General features: G+C 40.2%; 2 protein-coding genes across 3 annotated transcripts in view; both read left to right on the top strand.

Moving 5' to 3' along the window:
- Window positions 1-7,813, top strand: part of cacnb4a (calcium channel, voltage-dependent, beta 4a subunit) — a 31,492-nt gene extending 23,679 nt beyond the window's left edge. The window contains exons 5-14 of one of the 2 annotated variants that reach the window (XM_041950174.1): window positions 892-1,019; window positions 1,590-1,666; window positions 1,898-1,917; window positions 2,847-2,927; window positions 5,492-5,550; window positions 5,644-5,753; window positions 5,887-6,038; window positions 6,339-6,434; window positions 6,588-6,764; window positions 7,550-7,813. In XM_041950174.1, coding sequence (XP_041806108.1) covers window positions 892-1,019; window positions 1,590-1,666; window positions 1,898-1,917; window positions 2,847-2,927; window positions 5,492-5,550; window positions 5,644-5,753; window positions 5,887-6,038; window positions 6,339-6,434; window positions 6,588-6,764; window positions 7,550-7,813 — 1,164 coding nt within the window. Of the gene's footprint in view, window positions 1-891; window positions 1,020-1,586; window positions 1,667-1,897; window positions 1,918-2,846; window positions 2,928-5,491; window positions 5,551-5,643; window positions 5,754-5,886; window positions 6,039-6,338; window positions 6,435-6,587; window positions 6,765-7,549 lie in introns of both variants that reach the window. The other variant, XM_041950173.1, reaches the window with a different exon arrangement.
- Window positions 7,814-10,422: 2,609 nt separating this feature from the next.
- Window positions 10,423-18,246, top strand: arl5a (ADP-ribosylation factor-like 5A). The gene is made up of 6 exons (XM_041950842.1): window positions 10,423-10,762; window positions 15,393-15,453; window positions 15,603-15,750; window positions 16,264-16,347; window positions 17,280-17,431; window positions 17,609-18,246. The coding sequence occupies exons 1-6, from the start codon at window positions 10,717-10,719 to the stop codon at window positions 17,655-17,657; spliced, it is 540 nt and encodes a 179-aa protein (XP_041806776.1). The 5' UTR covers window positions 10,423-10,716; the 3' UTR covers window positions 17,658-18,246.
- The last annotated feature ends 303 nt before the right edge of the window (window positions 18,247-18,549 follow it).

Raw genomic sequence — 18,549 nt, 5'->3', positions numbered from 1 at the left:
TGACTCACTGGTCATACAAAACAAGTTTCTGTCAGCAATGAGAGAAACTGGCTAGAACTGAACTCAAACACACAGCCAATCATGAGAAAACAATCTCTCCAGCAAGATCTATGTAGCAGCTGTTCTGGAGCTTTTGATCATAGCAAATTATTTTCATCAGCAGATGGAGTTTGCCAAGTTGTCTTGCAAATGTTCAGATTTCCTCTTTTTTGAGCACTTTGAGAGCTTCTTGTCCACGCTGACTTAAAAGCACAAGTTCAGAGTTCATTCTTGGCCTTGGAAGCAGCAGCCAAGAAAACACTTTCACCACAAGGTTCGTTTAGCAGCTGTTCTGGAGCTTTCGATCATCCTGCTGTGTTCGTTTTTGGACAGCTGGTGCTGGATAATACACATTGTGTCAGCAGAGTAAATAGCACTCTGCTTTCAGGTCATGGTGTTTTTTGCCTCCACTTTTTTCCATTATTAAAAATATATTAGGAAGCCTTGTTGTTCAGTAGCATGCCGCAACTGCAGCTCCCAGTCGTTACCAAAATGAATTAGCCAGAGGTAGAGTTTAGTTGTCGTTACATCCTGTGCAGAAAATTTATATGCTGGCCTGGGAAACTATTCTTTCAATCCACTTGTGGTTCATACTGATATGTGAGGTTTATTTTAAGAAAAAGGTTTTAGACATTGCAAATTCAAGTGCAAGTTCTGTGCCTCAAGAAGGTCTGAATTGATCAAATTCATTCACTGGATCTGATCAGGAATCTAATTCCTTCCAAATATACATGTTTTTAATGAGAAATTCTTAAATACACATCTTCGGCTTCTCTGTCTTCACTCATAGCTGTCCATCTCACAGAGTCATGTGAAAGCCCCGCTATTTCATTTTATCCCTCCACTCTACAGAAGTTCAACAATGACTGGTGGATCGGCCGCCTGGTGAAAGAAGGCTGCGACATCGGCTTCATCCCGAGCCCTCTGAAGCTGGAAAACATCCGACTCCAGCAGGAACAGAAGAGAGGACGCTTCCACGGGTCAGTTGAAGACGAGAGCTGGACCAGAGCTGGGATGTGAGAGTGCAGCAGGGGGGGAGGCATCAACAGCAGCAGACACTGGAGAGAAGACAGTTTGTGGATCAAAAGGGATAAAGAGGGTTGGAGGGTTTGGGGATGTGTTGGGGAGAGAGCCACTTCAGGGATGAGTAAAGCTTTGGCAGTTGAGCCGGCAGATAGGCAGGAAGGATGAGGTGGATGAAAGCCGAGCTGTGTTGTGTGGTCCAACCTCTCAGAGGTGTGCCTGGATCGCGGCCACGCATAGAATTTTCCATCAGATGGGGGTGACGCGTTTCAGCCACCAAGGCGATTAGAGATGTTGAGCGCTATCATCTGTCCTCAGTTACAGCGGTGAGAGAAGAAAGACTTGTCAGCTTGACTCATTTCACTCTTCTGTTCTTCAGGTTTTATAGCTATTCATAGCATGATGTGTGGCCTGAAGACAGTCTGTCGTCATCAGTCTCCCAGGGGTCAGGGGTGTCTGAATTTGTCATCTTGCCGGATTTCACATTAACACTTCTTTCTTTCTGTTTACTGTTATCATTGTAGCAGTAAGTCCAGTGGGAATTCCTCCTCCAGTCTGGGAGAAATGGTGTCGGGCACATTCAAGCCGAACCCCAACTCTGCAGGTTGGTCCCACAGATACTAGAGAGTCTATTTAGGCCTGAGAGGAAACACTGTCATCCCATTCACTGAAGGAAATGTTTGTCTTGACATCTGCTCTATATGTCTAGTGTGTTGTGTGGGAGTAGGTATTCAGCCCCTGTGCTATAATTCTGGTTTATAATATCTGATAGAATTCTCCTTATAGGCCTGGTCCGGTACACACTTGTTCACCTGAGCTTTCCTTTCTTTTTCAGGAAAGCAGAAACAGAAAGTGGTGAGTGTGGACATTTAAATTATTCAAATGGAAACGGAAAAAATACAATTATGGAAAGCATAGCTAAATCATCAAAGAGCTTGAGTTACTGACAAAACATTTGTCACAAAAATTGATTAATTACTGTTTAAAGAATAGAATAATATAAATGAATGTTGCTGATAAGGTACAAAGTGGTCCTCTGTAGTTACCTGAATTACCCAAATTATGAGCATGATGTGCGCTCCTTTGTTACTCTACTCGCTCTGTTAGTCAGTCAGCCTTGTAAAGAGCAGTCCAACAGAGAGACCAGAGTTTGACGTTTTACATTTGGACCACAGATCGTGCCTTTAATTAACATGTCAGTCTTGTGACTGTGACACTTCAAAATTCAGTTCTCAACAACCTAAAATGGACAGTTTATTGGGAACCATTACCAGTAATTTTAACACCCATCTGTGTTAAGAATATAGCTTAAAAACACAACAAACCTAACACACTAGAATACTTGATTAGTATTATTAATTTTAATGGTCAATCTCAACTTTAACACACAGATTCTCACTGGACATTATTTTAACGTGAGTAGACCTCTGTAGCCATAGCTGAGCAGAGTGTGATATCATTTAGATCTAGCCACTGTGATTTTAGTCCAGCCAAAGCCAGTGGCTCATATAATTGGTTGCTGCATCTGAGTTAGATTCTCCTCTGCAGACTGTTCTTTTCTCAAAAGTGATAATCCCCTTACACCAGCACATCATGCTCCGTGACGACATGTCTATAGCTTGAATCATTGCTGTTAACTGAGAATCATGAAAACATTTCATTCATTTGAAAACAGAACATTGCTTTAAAGCATCGGTTCACTTACACAGAGGTTGCTTGGAAGATTTACTGGTTTCTTTAAAGAGACACTTCTTGACTGTATGCGTGTGTGTCCACCCCTCCAGGCTGAGCACATCCCTCCGTATGACGTGGTTCCCTCTATGAGGCCTGTTGTCCTGGTGGGACCGTCCTTAAAAGGTTACGAGGTAGGACGCACTGTTGCTCCTCCAGCATTCTGACTCAGCCTCTGTCTCACTTGAACAACTGAAATCTCTGTTTCCTATAACTAATAATATAACAATATTCTAGGTAGTGCACTTGCAGTAGTGCATACATATACTTCATAAAAACATTGTCTTCATTACTGAGGCCAAGAAGTGACCTTTTGCAGTGAAATCTCAATGCAGAGATACGTGGCATATTGAAAATGAGTGACAACTGACAGGAAAAGACTGACTTTACAGTTCATTGAAATACTGTTTACAATTTAAAGACATTTGGCAAGAACATCCTTGATAATTCAGCACTGATGTAGGTGTAATAACTACCCTGTTCCCTCTTCGACATCGTTTTCTCAGAGTGACAATGCATTCATTATGGGCCAAGCTGACTAATGCCTCACGTTGCATCATGTTGTATGGTCTTGCATTTCCACCGGCAGCAGATTAAATTCCTTCTGAAGCTTAAATTCCCAGAGATACAGCAATAAAACTGGAACTGCTCATTGATTATCAGTTACCATCGGAAACACAGGGCAAACAATAAAGGAGGCCAAGGAGGTGGTGGGAGTCAGTTGTCATGGAATCACAGTTTTCGCCTCCCATTCTGGTGTTGCCGTGGTAACAACCTTCTGGATAAACTGCATCAGTCTGAAAAAGTGGAGCATGGTTTGAAATTAGAAACAGAGAATAATGTGGTGCACTAAAGTCTCGGAATAAAATGAATGACTCAATGGCATTTAATAATAATAATAATAACAATGATAACAACAACAACAACAACAACAATAATAATAATAATAATAATAATAATAATAATAATAATAATAATAATAATAATAATAATAATAATAATAATAATAATAATAATAATAATTTATTAATAATTTGCCTTAGAGATTATTAGGTGTCCCAGTCTGCCAATGGCACAAAGCGAGCATATAGGTAATTTGTATTCGTAACACTTAAGTCGTTTCTTATTAGCATGCATTAGTGGCGGACTGGCTTTTTATTAGTCATTATACAGCACTTACTAATACTTTATTCTTGGGGTTAGGGGGTTATTAAGTTATTAAGGATTAGGGTTGTGGTATTAAGATCATAATTCATGTACAACTCCCTTACCTGCTACCAATAAGCTGTAATAATCAGATTTTTGAGGGAAAAGCAGAAAACTTGTAGAATAAGGCATTAATAAGTGCTTTATAATAACTAATAAAGAACAAACGTGTACTTTAATATAAATTGTTACCCTTTTTTTCCTAACAGAGTGCTTAATAAGAGGCTGCATTGCATCTCATACAGGGTGCAGCTGCAATGGTGGAAGTAATCAAATCCTTTACTTAAATAAAAATAGCAATACCATAAATACTCTCTTACAACTAAATGCCTCTTAAATTACAGTACATAAGCATTATGAGCAGAATATCTTATGTAAATGTGAAAGTCCTTGTCATGCAGCAGAATGACCCTTGGCAGTGTATTGATACTATTGTATTAACGTGACGTATGTAAGCAGTATTTTAATGCTACAGCAGGTTGAGCTGTTGGCTACTTTAATCCATAACGATGTATCTTAGTTTGTAAACTGATCATGTTTGTATGTGAAACATTAATCTAGTAAGTAACTATAGCTGTCTAATAAATGTATTGGAAACATTGAAAAGTAGAATGTGATTGAAGAAGTGAAGTAAAGTACAAGTACCTGAGAACTGATCTTAGATACATTGCTTTGTGTAAATCTACAACTGTCCACCGCCTCTCACCTTTTTGATCCACGATGTCATCGCACATGTTAATAGCATTAAATTTCATCTGACAACTGCTCCGTGTTTCAGCTCAAAGGACATGCAGCCCCTGTCAGCCCTCTGTCACTGTCAATCTCATTTGAACAAATCAGAGCGACAACTGAACTGGCGTGGCCAAACACAAAGCTCGTCTGTTTTGATTCATGTGTCTGCACCGTGGACCGCCTTGAGTGAAACACCTCAGACCAATAGGATGACTGTCTGCCTTGAAGGATGAATTTCTCAACAGAAGCAAAAACTTCATGTTGAATTTCTGTTTCAGTTCAAGGCATTGGACTGGCGGTCATATTCATGAGCAAAAGCTACATCAGAGGCTGCACTTTATGATTGACTCAGCTCGTCACCTGTGCATTGGTCTTTACAACACTTCTCATTGTAACTGCTAATCACTTTATTTAATGCTGGCCCACTGTCCTTCTGCACAGAGCCATGAGGAAAGAGACTGCTCGCTCCACACAAATCGCTTGGTCAAGTGTGTAATTCACAGACCTGGCTCAGCAGCAGCCTGACAGCATCAGAATGAATATGAAAACAGTCCACTTCCTCTTGTTAGCTGCTCTATAGCATGTTCAGTCAAAAGCATGTTCAGTGAATGTGAAGGGATGTTGATGTTATAGGCTTGTCTCATGCCTATGTATGTACACTATGTTCTCTGCTTGGCCTCTTTGCCTAATCTGTCTTGAATGACCTGATATCCCTCTTCTTCCTCTTCCCTCTTCATTTCATTGCCTCCGATCGATGTAGGTGACAGATATGATGCAGAAGGCCCTGTTCGACTTCCTGAAACACAGATTTGACGGGAGGTGAGCGGAGGGAGTAAAGCAGCATCTTTTGCACGGTGCATCATCCTGGTGCTGGTTTGCCCTGAATGACCTGCGGTTTCTGTCTTGTTGCAGGATATCCATCACAAGGGTAACAGCTGACATATCGTTGGCCAAGAGGTCAGTACTAAACAACCCCAGTAAGAGGGCCATCATTGAGAGATCCAACACCCGCTCCAGCCTTGGTAAAACTACAGGAACTGTTTCACTCAATGATGTGCATGTCTTGTAGGTGTTGAGACTGTGAAGGTTTTGTCATTACCTTCGGATTCTTTCTTGTTCATAGTTGATCTGCTACATGTTGTTGTCTTCTTGTAGCGGAGGTCCAGAGTGAAATAGAAAGGATCTTTGAGCTGGCCAGGTCTCTCCAGCTGGTAGTATTGGATGCAGACACCATTAACCATCCAGCACAGCTCATCAAGACCTCATTAGCACCAATTATCGTTCACGTTAAAGTGTCCTCACCCAAGGTAAGTTTGAAGGTGTAGACAGCGGAGAGCCTTTAGATGTGTTGATTTTCACATTTGCTGCCCTCCCCTAGTGGGATACTGTATATAAAAAGTCTCAAAGCTCCAGCTGGTATCTTTTGAAAATGACTTGCTGCACTTAGCGACAAGTAATAAGAAGAATGATGTGTCAAACAGATTCTCAGATACAGTTTTAGGTTCATTTCCCTGCAATTTTTATGTTTACACTTTACGAAGTCGATGTTTATTCCATAATTGGAGATGTTTCCTCGTATTTTTCTACTGTTCATGTGCTTCCCACAGGTCCTCCAGCGGCTGATCAAATCAAGAGGGAAATCTCAAAGCAAACATCTGAATGTGCAGCTTGTTGCAGCGGAAAAACTAGCACAGTGTCCTTCTGTGAGTCAACTTCAAATACACTTTTAAATCTAGACAAGCATCAACTACTTAATTCAATTTTATCCTGCAACCACCAGTGGTGAAACTTTGAAAAGAAATCTGTATGTAGCAGCAGCAGCAGGTACACTTTCCTCTCTTGCTTTCCCACCTCAGGAGATGTTTGATATTATTCTGGATGAGAACCAGCTGGAAGATGCGTGTGAACACTTGGCAGAGTACCTGGAGGCATACTGGCGTGCTACACACACTTCACTTAGCACGCCACTCAACCCCCTGTTGGGACGCAATCTGGGCTCCACCGCTCTCTCCCCGTATCCTGCTGCCATTCAGGTGAACTTGTCAGATAGAGGAAAAAAATAAAAAGTTGTCTTGTATTCCCTTTTTTTTGGAGAGTTCATTTAAAGTCTGAACTCCCTGATTATTAATTAGTGTGTTTATATGTTGCTTACCTGTCAAATTCAGCCATGCTAAAATATAGCTTCACATTAACCAGCTGCATGATTTACTGCCACAATCAGATTTTATGGCATCAGACTGAAAATGATGCTCAGATTGTTGGAGTAACGCTCCTGCAGTCTTAAGAGGCAGTTGTAAAATGTTTGCGGTTGCCTTATTGAAGGAGTTCAGCAGTTGTGGACGTCTTGAATTCAGTCAATAACAATGGTTTCTGATGGTGAGCCATTTTCACTGCTCAGTATGTCCCACACACTTAGCAAGAATGTTGTGCAATAATGTGTCACGCTACTGCTCTCCTCAGAACTCCACAGCTCCACCCACAGTAGCGTATTAGGGTGTATAGATGGAGCTATGAGTAACATTCTTAGCTTTGAGTAACTTCATTTATAATTTCCTCATCAACATTAAGCGGAAACTACAAGTTTTTAGCATCCGCCTGACACAGAACATGTTCTTATGTCATTAAATATGATGCTTATGTCAACAGGTGCTTACATTACATCTCATTTTTCAACCTTTGTATTTTACAAACCTTTTTCCAATTTTGGTATCATGTCTAAAAGTAGCTACTGCTACTACTTTATTCTGCTAAACTGTTGAACCAGATGTTTAACAAAATAAAAAAACTGTACAGAATCAATTTTTACTTCCTCGAACAGGCCCAAAGAAACCGCAACAGCAACCACACGACAGCAGACCATTCACCCGTTGAGCGTCGCAGCCTGATGCCGGCCGACGAGAACTACCATAACGAACGGGCGCGGAAAAATCGCAACCGTCTGTCCTCGGGCTCACAGCACAGCCGGGACCACTCACCTCTGGTGGAGGAGGACTACCAGGACCCCTACCAGGATTCTTACAAGCCTCATCGTAACCGAGGATCCCCAGGAGGCTACAGCCAGGACTCCCGGCACCGGCTTTGAGCTGTGACCTGCTCTAAACAAAGTGTAGGCCATGGACATAAGAGTTGAAGCAGCCTTGCTGTATCATGATGAAACTACTACACTCATTTGGACTGTAACAACCTCGTATCGATGTGTAGTACCTCATTTTCCCTTTGGCCTTGGCTGCTGCCAAATGAGCATTTGAACCTAAAAAATTTAGAATCCTGCTCTTGCTTTGATGTGAACAAGGGAATGGACTGGATATGAAAGTAGCACAAGAGCAGAAAAAGTTATGTTTTAAAGGGAATGCTACAGCTGGACATGATCTGAATATGTGTGCACTAGCAGGTGATAGTGTGCGACGTAGACTCTTCTGGACCCTCCCCGCCATCTCAGCTGTTACTGTAGCATGCAGGTAGGACTGTAATGACAGGTCAATATCTGCCACAAGCCAGTGCCAGACAGCAAGAGCATCCAGCGGTGATGACCAGCACAGAACCCGTTTGCACGCATCCAGGAGCAGGTAGAAACAGAGTGTAATGCATCTTGAATGCGCCTCCAGTTTGTTTGCCATTATCCTCGATGTGAGTGTAACAAACCCTGTGGAAGCCTGTTCCCAAATTCAGAGTTTTACACATTTGTTTTTGAAGTGACATGGATGGTGTTGTGGTTGTCTCTTCAGGGTCCATACGGTAGCTCCCTGTGCCCCCTCTTTGTCATTTCTCAATGCCTTCATTGTCATGAAGCATTATCAAGAGAGAAATAGAAGAATCACGGAAACATTTCAAAGCTCCAAACCTCAGGAACGAGAGGTCATTTAGACCTGGAAGTGTGCTGACTGATGTAGCGTTCATGTTCTCACCCATCTGATGGGGATTTGATTCTGAGCATTATGTTAAAATGTTAAGAGATTTTATGATGTAGTTTAGAAAAAAGCTATTAATATAAGGAAGGAGCACTTCCAGGACAGGAGTCACTAGAATGCTCACGCCAGCATGTTTTTCCTATGTCATACATTTATCAGCTGCTGTTGTCTGTCAGGTGTCTGACAGGACATCATGTGGAATTAATAGAACTGGATTAGTGAGTGACTTCCATGTGAGGGCTTCCATATGTAAATACAATCACAATAATTGAAGGAAAGAAACCTTAATTTTTTTTAATGTTTCACATTCAGTATCATTAAATCACATTCCGTTCATTTCTTCTTTCGAAGCCTTGCCCACGCCTTCCAGAGTGATAAAAACCACGAGTTTCCTCCATCTTAATTTATGATTAAAGGTTTTCTGAAATAACATTGATACTTTTTTATTGAGTAGCAATTAAACAGGTCCCCTTTGCCATATTTTCAGTGATAGCTTTTTCATTGTATTCAGTTTGCATTTCATTAAAGACTCCTAATGAGTGAGTGATCTGAAAGCACTTGGGCGGGACTGCGTTGCCTCACTGTCTTTTACATGCTACTTTCATGGAAATGTAGACCGGTTCCCTGCATTTTTTTAATCATCTGAATTCACTTGAATGCTGCCAGTTAATACAGGATTCATATTTCATCTTTAATGACATGACATATCTTGTAATTTAATATTTCATGAAAATCTCAAGTTCAGTTTTTTTTCCAATTCATAGGCCAGACATCTCATTGTGCTTTAGTGCTTCTGGAAAAGGAAGATCAACAAGAAGACTTCTGTTCTTATCTGCCATATACAGTAGCTTTTATCAGTGTTGTTTCGGCTCTGGAGCAACAGTTTAAAAGATTTGAATACTGCCTGTGAGAGAATGATGCAATGATTAGAACTTTGTGTGCCATTTTACAACTGTAATGAAATAAACTGCCCTTGTGCTGTTGTATGGATAACACTGTTATTTGTTCAAAATACAAACACAGACACACACACACCTGTTCTTTCTATTTATTTCTTCATATGTCTATATTTTTAATACAAGACAGCTGCTTCAGCTGTCGAGCTGCTCAATAAATATATCAATCATTTGGTTTATGTCAGAAAATAGTGAAAACTCAGCTCTCAGAGCCTGAAGTGATGTCTTCAAATTGCTTGTTTTTTCTGACCAGCAGTCCAAAGCTTAGATGTCCATTTACTATCATCCATTTACTATTATAGAAGAAAGCAACAAATATTTACATTTGAGAGGCTGGAACCAGAGAATCTTTTGGCATTTATGCTGCAAATCAATATTCAAAATAGCTTTATATGCATTTTGTGTAGGTCAGCTAATTGATTAATTGACTGACATCATTTCAGTTCAATATACTGTAGGCCCAATTTTTAATATAACATAATATAACATTGTTATAATATTAGCTATAACAAGTAATAATATTCTATGTCTGCAGGTGTCAACAATGAATTAACTAGGGAATTATTACAGTAGGATTGTTCTATGTGAATTTGTTTAATTCCTACTTTACTGTAATATTTATATCTCTGTAGGTATATGGCTTTATGCTAGTAAACATCTTCTTTATCTGTGTATACTATATATTTATTGATAGGTTTGCATTTGTGCCTTATTTTCATTTTTGCTGTGTTAACTGTATCATTATCCTTTTTACCCAATTTTGTACGTGATTTGTATCTAGAGCACCACGAAAGTACGCATGCGCAAGACTGACAGCTAGCGCAGCACTCACCACAGCCTGCTGATACCGACCAGCTCACGACAGTGGCCAACGTTTTGTTTTTGTTTTCGGCAGAACACTAACCGTCACGACTTAAATTTACATTCTATTGGAGATAAAAAATTGAGGTTAATTCATACAAGTATGGCGGTTGTACTTAAGAGCTTTGACAGCTCTTCGTTTGTGTAGTTAGCTAGCTAGCTAGCTAAGTAAAGTTGATAGCACTGAATAGCATCAACGCTAGCTAGCTAAGTTACAGCGGATTCTTACAAGCTGGCATCCGAAAACCCAATCGTCAGCCATGGGAATACTATTTACAAAGCTATGGAGGCTTTTTAATCACCAAGGTAAGAACGGTGCCGTAACATGTAAGATAAGACTGTCGAAGACGAGGGAGCTAAGTGGGCTCGATGGTCAGAAAAGGCCCACTTTGAAAGACAGGACATATTAACGTTAGCCAGGGAAGCGTTCTACACATGACTACAGATGTGGGGTTTTTTGTTTGTTTTTGCTATCGTACTGTCGTTTGCTGTTCTATTATTTGTTTATACGTTTACCAAAAACGTCACCCTTACGCGTAGGTAACGTTATTGTTTCATCCTTTAGCTGGTGGGGATTGTTGTTTTCTACCAACTCTGCTCTCTGTGTCTGCATTAATTTAGTGTTAGATTATTTATGCTGTCAAGGGTTGAAACGAAGGATAGGTGAAACCCAGTCGATCCATGGCTACTGATCCTTAATGAGTAAACAGGTCATTGCAAAAGCTGTGTAACATGAGTCCCAACGTACGGTAGAGCGTTCAGACCGGTCGACCGGTATTTTGACTGGAGATGGCTACACAAGCAGAGCACGCTGCAGGTAGCCACATCAGCAGAATGCTCGGGCCAATAAGGATCAATGAGGGACTTGAATCACATTAACTTTGTACTGCCATTGTAATCACGTCATCTTATCAATGTAATATAAGGAATACAGGTAGGCCAACAGCCATTTACGCTTGGCTATGCTTCTCTTAAACAGGTATGACTAATTTAATTAAACTTAATTAAGTTTTCATTGGTCATGACTCAAAGTAGATTGCATGGCACACGCAGGCATTAGGCTGTCAGGTCTGAACTAGATTCCTCTAAACTAAGTCCATTAAATGTCCGTGACATCTTCCTGTGCTTCTGTTGCAGTGACTTCCTGCACACTAAACTGTACAATGTGAGTGACAGTACCAGACAGAAAAGTTTGTGAGCTGTTAACATGCCTGACATTAGAGCTGTAACAAATAGTCCACCCATTGTCAGAAAATTAACTTTGATGTGTTGCTCTTCTCTGTTTCTCTTCTGTTATTTAAAGATGTCACATTAGGCTCTGGGAAGTTTTGGTGGCTGTGTTTCACAATTTACTGACAAATTACGGTCTAAACAAGTACTTGATAAATCTAAAAAGTAACCCTTGTTTCAACAATTATTTTCAAAAATGAAACACCTACCCAGCATTTAACTTTCTTTGACATGTCTGACCAATGTCCGTTGACTACTCTCTGACAAAAACATAGGCAAAAACTGTAATTATTTTTGGTTGCCATCTTTGTCTGCCCAGTCATCAAATAGCACCTTTCCTCTGTTAGATCATCTCTGAGCTCTGCTCCATTTTGCTTCCATTCATCATGTCACTGGAAGGCATTTATTGTAACTCCTGGATCTAGGCTCATGAAGTCTTGACTTGGCTGTCCCCAGCTGATTGATTCAACCCAGTGGAACAACAGAAATATATTCACAGGAGGAGTGAGGAGGACATGCGATTACAAACTTGGTTATCCATATTCCCAGCAATCATCCCAAAAAGCTTTAAGGCCTACTCAGCATTATGGTCACACAGACTTGCTGATGGCTTTCACATGATCCTATATTCTAAAGCAATTAAATTTCCATCCATTCCAGCACTCATGTGCAGGCTGATACAGGACCCTGGAGACTATCCCAGCCTATCCAGCACATTGGGTGACAGGGGGAGTACACCCTGTAGATATTAAAGGCAACACATTCACATTAACACTACGGTCAATGTAGAGTTTCCAGTTTATCTAAATGTAACTTTGATTACAGTTGAAATACGTAGGCTATTCATCTATGACAACTTGACAGAAAATAAATCAGAATTAATGTAATAATTGATTATTATTTTGAAAAATGTTTACAACCAAAAAACACAGACAGTTCCACTTTCTCCAATGTGCGGATTTGCTGTTTCTTTGTTTGTCCTATTGGATTTTTAATTACTATCTTTGCTGTTGTACTGTTGGTAAAACAAAAAAAACTATTTGGAGATGTGACCTTGAACTCTTGGAAATTGTGAGGGGCATTTTACACTATTTTCTCACATTTGTCAAACCAAACAATTGATGCAGAAATATTTGTTGTAAAAAAGTCACAAAAAAAGTAATGCCTAGTTACAAACCTAATTTGGACTGTGAGAAGAACCCCGTACAGCCACTGGGCTGCCCTCATTTTAACATGTTTAACAGTTTGTTTAGTTTGAATGTATGCAGGAAGCTTAGCTGGCACCTGCATGACCTTCTTATTCTAGATAGGACCCCCCCCCCCAGTCTCTTCACTGCATTGAAGACAGAGCAGACAGCTTTGTTTTACCCATGCATGCGATCTGTTATGTTTACTAAAGCTATGTTTTTTTTATTCCTCCGCACCAGCAACGCCTGAGGTATTATGTTTTATGTTTTCGGGTTGTGTACATGCAGCACGTCCCATTCTTGTGAACGCAGTATCTGAGGAATGTCTTGAGGGAATTTCTTCAAATTTGTCACAAATGTCCATTTGGACTCAAGGATGAGCTGATTAAAATTTGTCTCTCAGGTCCACACAAAACACATTTTGGCCACAACTCAAAAATTCATTCACTTATTATCACAAAATTTCACACACTAATGTACTTTTTAATTAAATTCCTTGAAAGTCACTACATGTAAAATATGAGTCTGGACTCTAAACAGACATGGATGTTACTTGACTGGTTGGCTGAGGCATACGACTGTGAGGTGGTAATTCTATTGCACAAATATTAGTCCATGTCTTCACTGCTGTTTTGTTTAGGTTCAACATGGTACAGTTACATAGATAATGGCCTTTTTTTTATTCTGCAGTTCTGTTTGCAGCTGCTTTCACTTCCTCAGCCGTAGTGAGGTTTTAGTTTTTCTTGTAACAGCTGTAACTGTATGTTATCTTGTATGTTGTGTTATGGTGGTGCACTTTCTGTATTTTCACTGAATTTTAAGGTGTGTCCCACACCGGAGTGAACATCCCAAACTTTTGTAGGAGATGTGGTAGTTACATACTCGAGTTAGTGAGGAAACATATTTGTTGGCCAGCACTCTTTTTTTACCATCTACTGAAGAAACGTCATGGGGTACATCTTATGAATCATTTCATTGTATTAATTTATCTTGATCTGTTAATAGCTGGAGTGAATTGGCACCCGTTCCTCCTCTTGCATTTGTGAACCTGATTCATGTCACGATGTGAAAAAAGAAGTGTACTTTTGAAAACAACACACTGTGTAATATATTGGCTTTTAAGATGTACCACTATACAAAGCTTAAGAACCAACTCATTCCACAGGCTGATGCTGTGACTTGTTAGACGGTATCCCATCATTCAGATTCAAGGGGACATCTGTGGTTGTATGTTTGGTAAAAATCTCTATCAAACTTATATCATTGTTATGAGGTGACTGGCCAAACTATTATCAGATAAAGCTTTCTTGACGATATTTTTGTGTATTTCCAGCTTCCCAATACACTTTGAGCCTTCCATGTAGCTGGATGAGTTGGTTGGCAGAAGCAGTTGCAGAGAATTATGCCAGGCTTTGCAAACAGTAGAATGATTAACAGACCGACAATACCTTTAGTTAAAAGTGAGTTTGCATGGTTGCACTTGGCTCAAAAACAAGGCTACCTACTTGGAAACTTCAGAAAACTTCAGAAAATTTCAGAAAACACCCTGGTTTTCAAAAGAGCATTTGCGTTTTAATATGGAGTTTTAGACAGTCGCTGACAGACCCGAAACAAAAGTCACTTTTAGAGCCATTTCCCTTTGAGCCCTTATCAGCAGCAGACCAAATGCATCCCTTGTATGCATGCCTTTATGCGCTTGTTGTGAGATGCTGGGCTTTCCTGTAGTCCTGAAGATAAGTCTGATAACCCGTACCTTAAAGCATGTATAGGAACAGAACAGTGAAGGTAGAATGTGGGCTTGATATCTTTCTATGATGCTCTAGTTTCTCATGATACCGTTTGGCCAAAACTAATAACACTGTCTTCAGTGTTGTCACAGGATTGGAAAAATGGCAACATAACTAAGATCTTGATTCGAAAAGAGCCTTTAGTGGTGTGCTTGAGGCTGGGTAGTATGTTGTAAAAGATTTATACAACAGCAATCAGCACTTTGAAACTTCATGCGTTCACCTTTATCCTGTCCGTGTACTTACTGTCGGACACCTTAGTATTGTCCTGTCACTTTGGTTTATCAGCAGCAAGATAGTGGTTCATGTAGTTGTCACATATTAGTCTTTTTCATACGTAAAGCCTCTTTGTATGTGAGAGAGCGAGGGAGTGACTGTGTATGCCATCTCCACAGCTGCTGCTTGGTTCAGCCTGATTGTACAAGCTTGCTTAAGACCACCCACCAACTCATCTGTAGCTGTGAAAGTACACTGTTCACAGCACCACAATGTATCCGTTATGCTAAATGGGTGAAGCTCCACAATTTGGTACTGGAGGATAATGCTGAACACAAAAAGGGCTGTTGTTTGAATTACTCACTGCAGTTCCACATCAAAAGACATCTTTTAAACAGATTACTTGGCTGAGTTTACACAAGAGTCATACATCAGTCAGTCCCCAGCACTTAGACCACATATTGATGTCACTGTTAGCTTTGTGAATTCTTTGTAAATGTCTTTATTGCCTTTCAGAGCACAAAGTTATTATTGTGGGCCTGGACAATGCTGGCAAGACCACAATTCTTTACCAGTTGTAAGTACCCAAACATAGCACTTTCAAAGCATCGTTATATAGTGTGAGAGTTTTATCCATTTATAATAATAGAGTATGGCTGTGAATGTTGTAAAAGTTGCTTGTGTAACCCGTAATCTAAAGTTGTTGTTTTTTTTTGTATTTCATAGCTCAATGAATGAGGTGGTACACACCTCTCCTACAATTGGGAGCAACGTGGAGGAGATCGTGGTCAACAACACTCATTTCCTGATGTGGGACATTGGGGGCCAGGAGTCCCTTAGGTCATCGTGGAATACATACTACACAAACACAGAGGTAATAGAAGGTTATGTTAACTGACTGTGAAACTGGGGTCACTGTATAGATCTTCTGTGCTGCCAGGTTGAAGATGTGTGTGAAGCATCCATGTTTCACAGATTGTAGCTTCTTTGAAGTAACATCCATCTTTGAAGCATTGTCCACTGTCTTGGCCACAACCTTGTGTTCTGTCAGAGTCAGATTTATTGGCCAAGCATGCAAACGCATACAAGGAATTTTGAGTCTGGACAGAAATGGATGTAAACTACAACTATACTGGTTGGTGGAGGCAGATAACCATGAGGCGGTAATCTAGTTTTAATTGTCATGATAAAGAAATTGCTACTGTAGGCACTGTGTCAGATTTTTCGACAGTAATTTCTAAATACTTGAGAAAATGAACGACACTCCCATTATAATGCTGTTCAGGGTGACTGTGGTGCCATTGTGTGGGGCTGTGCCTACAGTCTGGCTGAGATGCAAGACTCTTTTATTAATGGTCAATTATTTCTCTCCATCTTTCCTGAGCAGTTTGTCATTGTGGTGGTCGACAGCACAGACAGAGAACGGATCTCAGTGACCAAAGAGGAACTCTACAGAATGCTAGCACATGAAGTGAGTATAATGTAAAATGGTAATGACTGTTTTCACTTTTTTTTATCTTATGTATTTGTATAAATGCCTATGGTTTATTAAAGTCTTTTTCACATATATGTAGATATTTAAATAAGTAACCACCATGGTACCGTCACTGGCCTCCATGCTGCTTTGTGTTGTTCTACTGGCAATGGGAAAGGAGTCAAAAGGCTATTTTTAGTGGGTTTACCTGCATTGATAAAGACTGAAGACTGCAAAAATGAATACCGGTTAGCATGCACACAGCATACTGATAAGCAGTTTCAAAGCAATTTGAGATCACTAACAGAGCTCTAAAACTTCTGTGTCTGATTTACACACCAGTCAGAAGTGCTGTGTTATTTCACGTTTTTAGGAGGATATTCTCAAATGTCATTTCAAAATACACCATGCAAAGCACTGTCAGTTTGCAGAAAACAAACAAAAACAGATGTAAATGATGTTAAATGCCATGAAACTTTATATGACTCACCTTTGAAGCAGTGTTTTAGATGGACACTCTCATGTAAAGACAGAAAAAAGAGGTAGCCAAAATTCAAAACACAGTAAACTACTTGTCACTCTCAAATTAACAGATTTTTCAATACAAACATTAACTCTATTAAGTAAGTAAATTTCTCCATTGTGAGATTAATAAAGTTTTATCTAATCTAATCTAAGTCTTAGATATTAATACTTTCTGATGCAGATTTTTTATGTTTTCAAACATGAGAATATAATTCAAGTCTCAGCTTTATTTTTATATCGCTTTGAACACAATACAGTGCTTAGAGAAAATATTTTTTTTAAATCACTTTCACAAAACAGCTTTATAGCCTGCATCATGATTAGTTTACAGCAACATGCTGCCTTTGGAAGAATTTCCGTTTCTTTACCGTCTTCTCTTTTGATCTCTCTTATCTGCTCTCCAGGATTTAAGAAAAGCAGGGCTGTTGGTCTTTGCCAACAAGCAGGATGTGAAAGGTTGCATGTCTGTGGCCGAGATCTCCCAGAGCCTTCAGCTTACCTCTGTCAAAGACCATCAGTGGCACATCCAGGCCTGCTGCGCCCTCACTGGGGAGGGGTGAGAACTGCATTTGCTACTCATTCTTGTTCTGTTGATGCAACTTACAGTATGTGTGTTCAACCATTGTGATTTTATGTGGTAAAAGTGTTCCTTATAATTTTGTTCTAATTCAGTGTACATAAAGAGCTTTCTGTCCCTCTCTTCTCCACATCCCAATGTCCTGTTTACCTCCAGGTTGTGCCAGGGTCTTGAGTGGATGATGTCACGGCTGCGTGTGAGATGATGACCTTCGACTTGTATCAAGAGTGCACCCTTGCTCTTTGTTTTTTCTGCCTCCAAACATGAGCTTGAAATGAGGGTGAGGTCGGTTGATGGATGGCCCTCTCCTCTTTCCTGTGATGCTGACGTGGACAGACTGCTGCCAGGATGTTATCTTCTGTGATAATTTATTTTACAAAAGACGTCTGAACTCAAAAAAACAGGACCTTTTCTGAAGGACATTGGACAACAAAATAGACTCGCATTATTTAAACTGAAATTTCTGCACGGTTTTCCTTTCAGCAAAACACTGAGGTCAGCAAAGTGTCTGACTTGGAACGGTACATGGACTTATTCTTCAGCTGTGTGCGTGAGTCCAGCCCATGGTGGCCTTGCAGTATTGCCGGACTGGCTGTGGCAGTTTTTATTGCCCACCTGTGTGTACAGTCCAGTATTTTCTTTTAACGTGGTGCCTGCAGCAGGATGTTCAAGCGGTGACAGTTGATGGTGACTGAAACATACAGACAGGAGGGTAAAATCACAGTATGCCCTCTTACTTTCAGTCTCTATGAATAGTCAGTGAAATAAAGTGTTTTTATCTGTTTCAGGTGAAATGCAGAGTGTCATGAATGAGTATTTCTTTCAGAGGACTCACTAGATTGCTGTTTTCTTGATGATTTGCCTTTCTTTAGGGGTACGATTGAACTACACTGAGTTTTATGTTTGTAGCTTCAGGTATTCTTTTTTTAGTCCTTTAGGGGGCAGAATGTGTCACATGAGCTCATGGTCCCTGATTCTTTTCAGGGAGCTCGATGAGCAGCCACAGGACTAGAGAAGAGAGAGACAGAGGGATTCAGGGAGACGAAGAGACCAGGTCCAACCTGTGAGCAGTGAGGGGTTAAGAGAAGAAGACAACA

The sequence above is a fragment of the Chelmon rostratus genome, chromosome 13 (genome assembly GCF_017976325.1).
Source record: "Chelmon rostratus isolate fCheRos1 chromosome 13, fCheRos1.pri, whole genome shotgun sequence".
In the NCBI taxonomy this organism is placed as follows: domain Eukaryota; kingdom Metazoa; phylum Chordata; class Actinopteri; order Chaetodontiformes; family Chaetodontidae; genus Chelmon; species Chelmon rostratus.
Note: the sequence above shows the minus strand (reverse complement) of the source record. Positions and strands in the feature narration are given on the sequence as shown.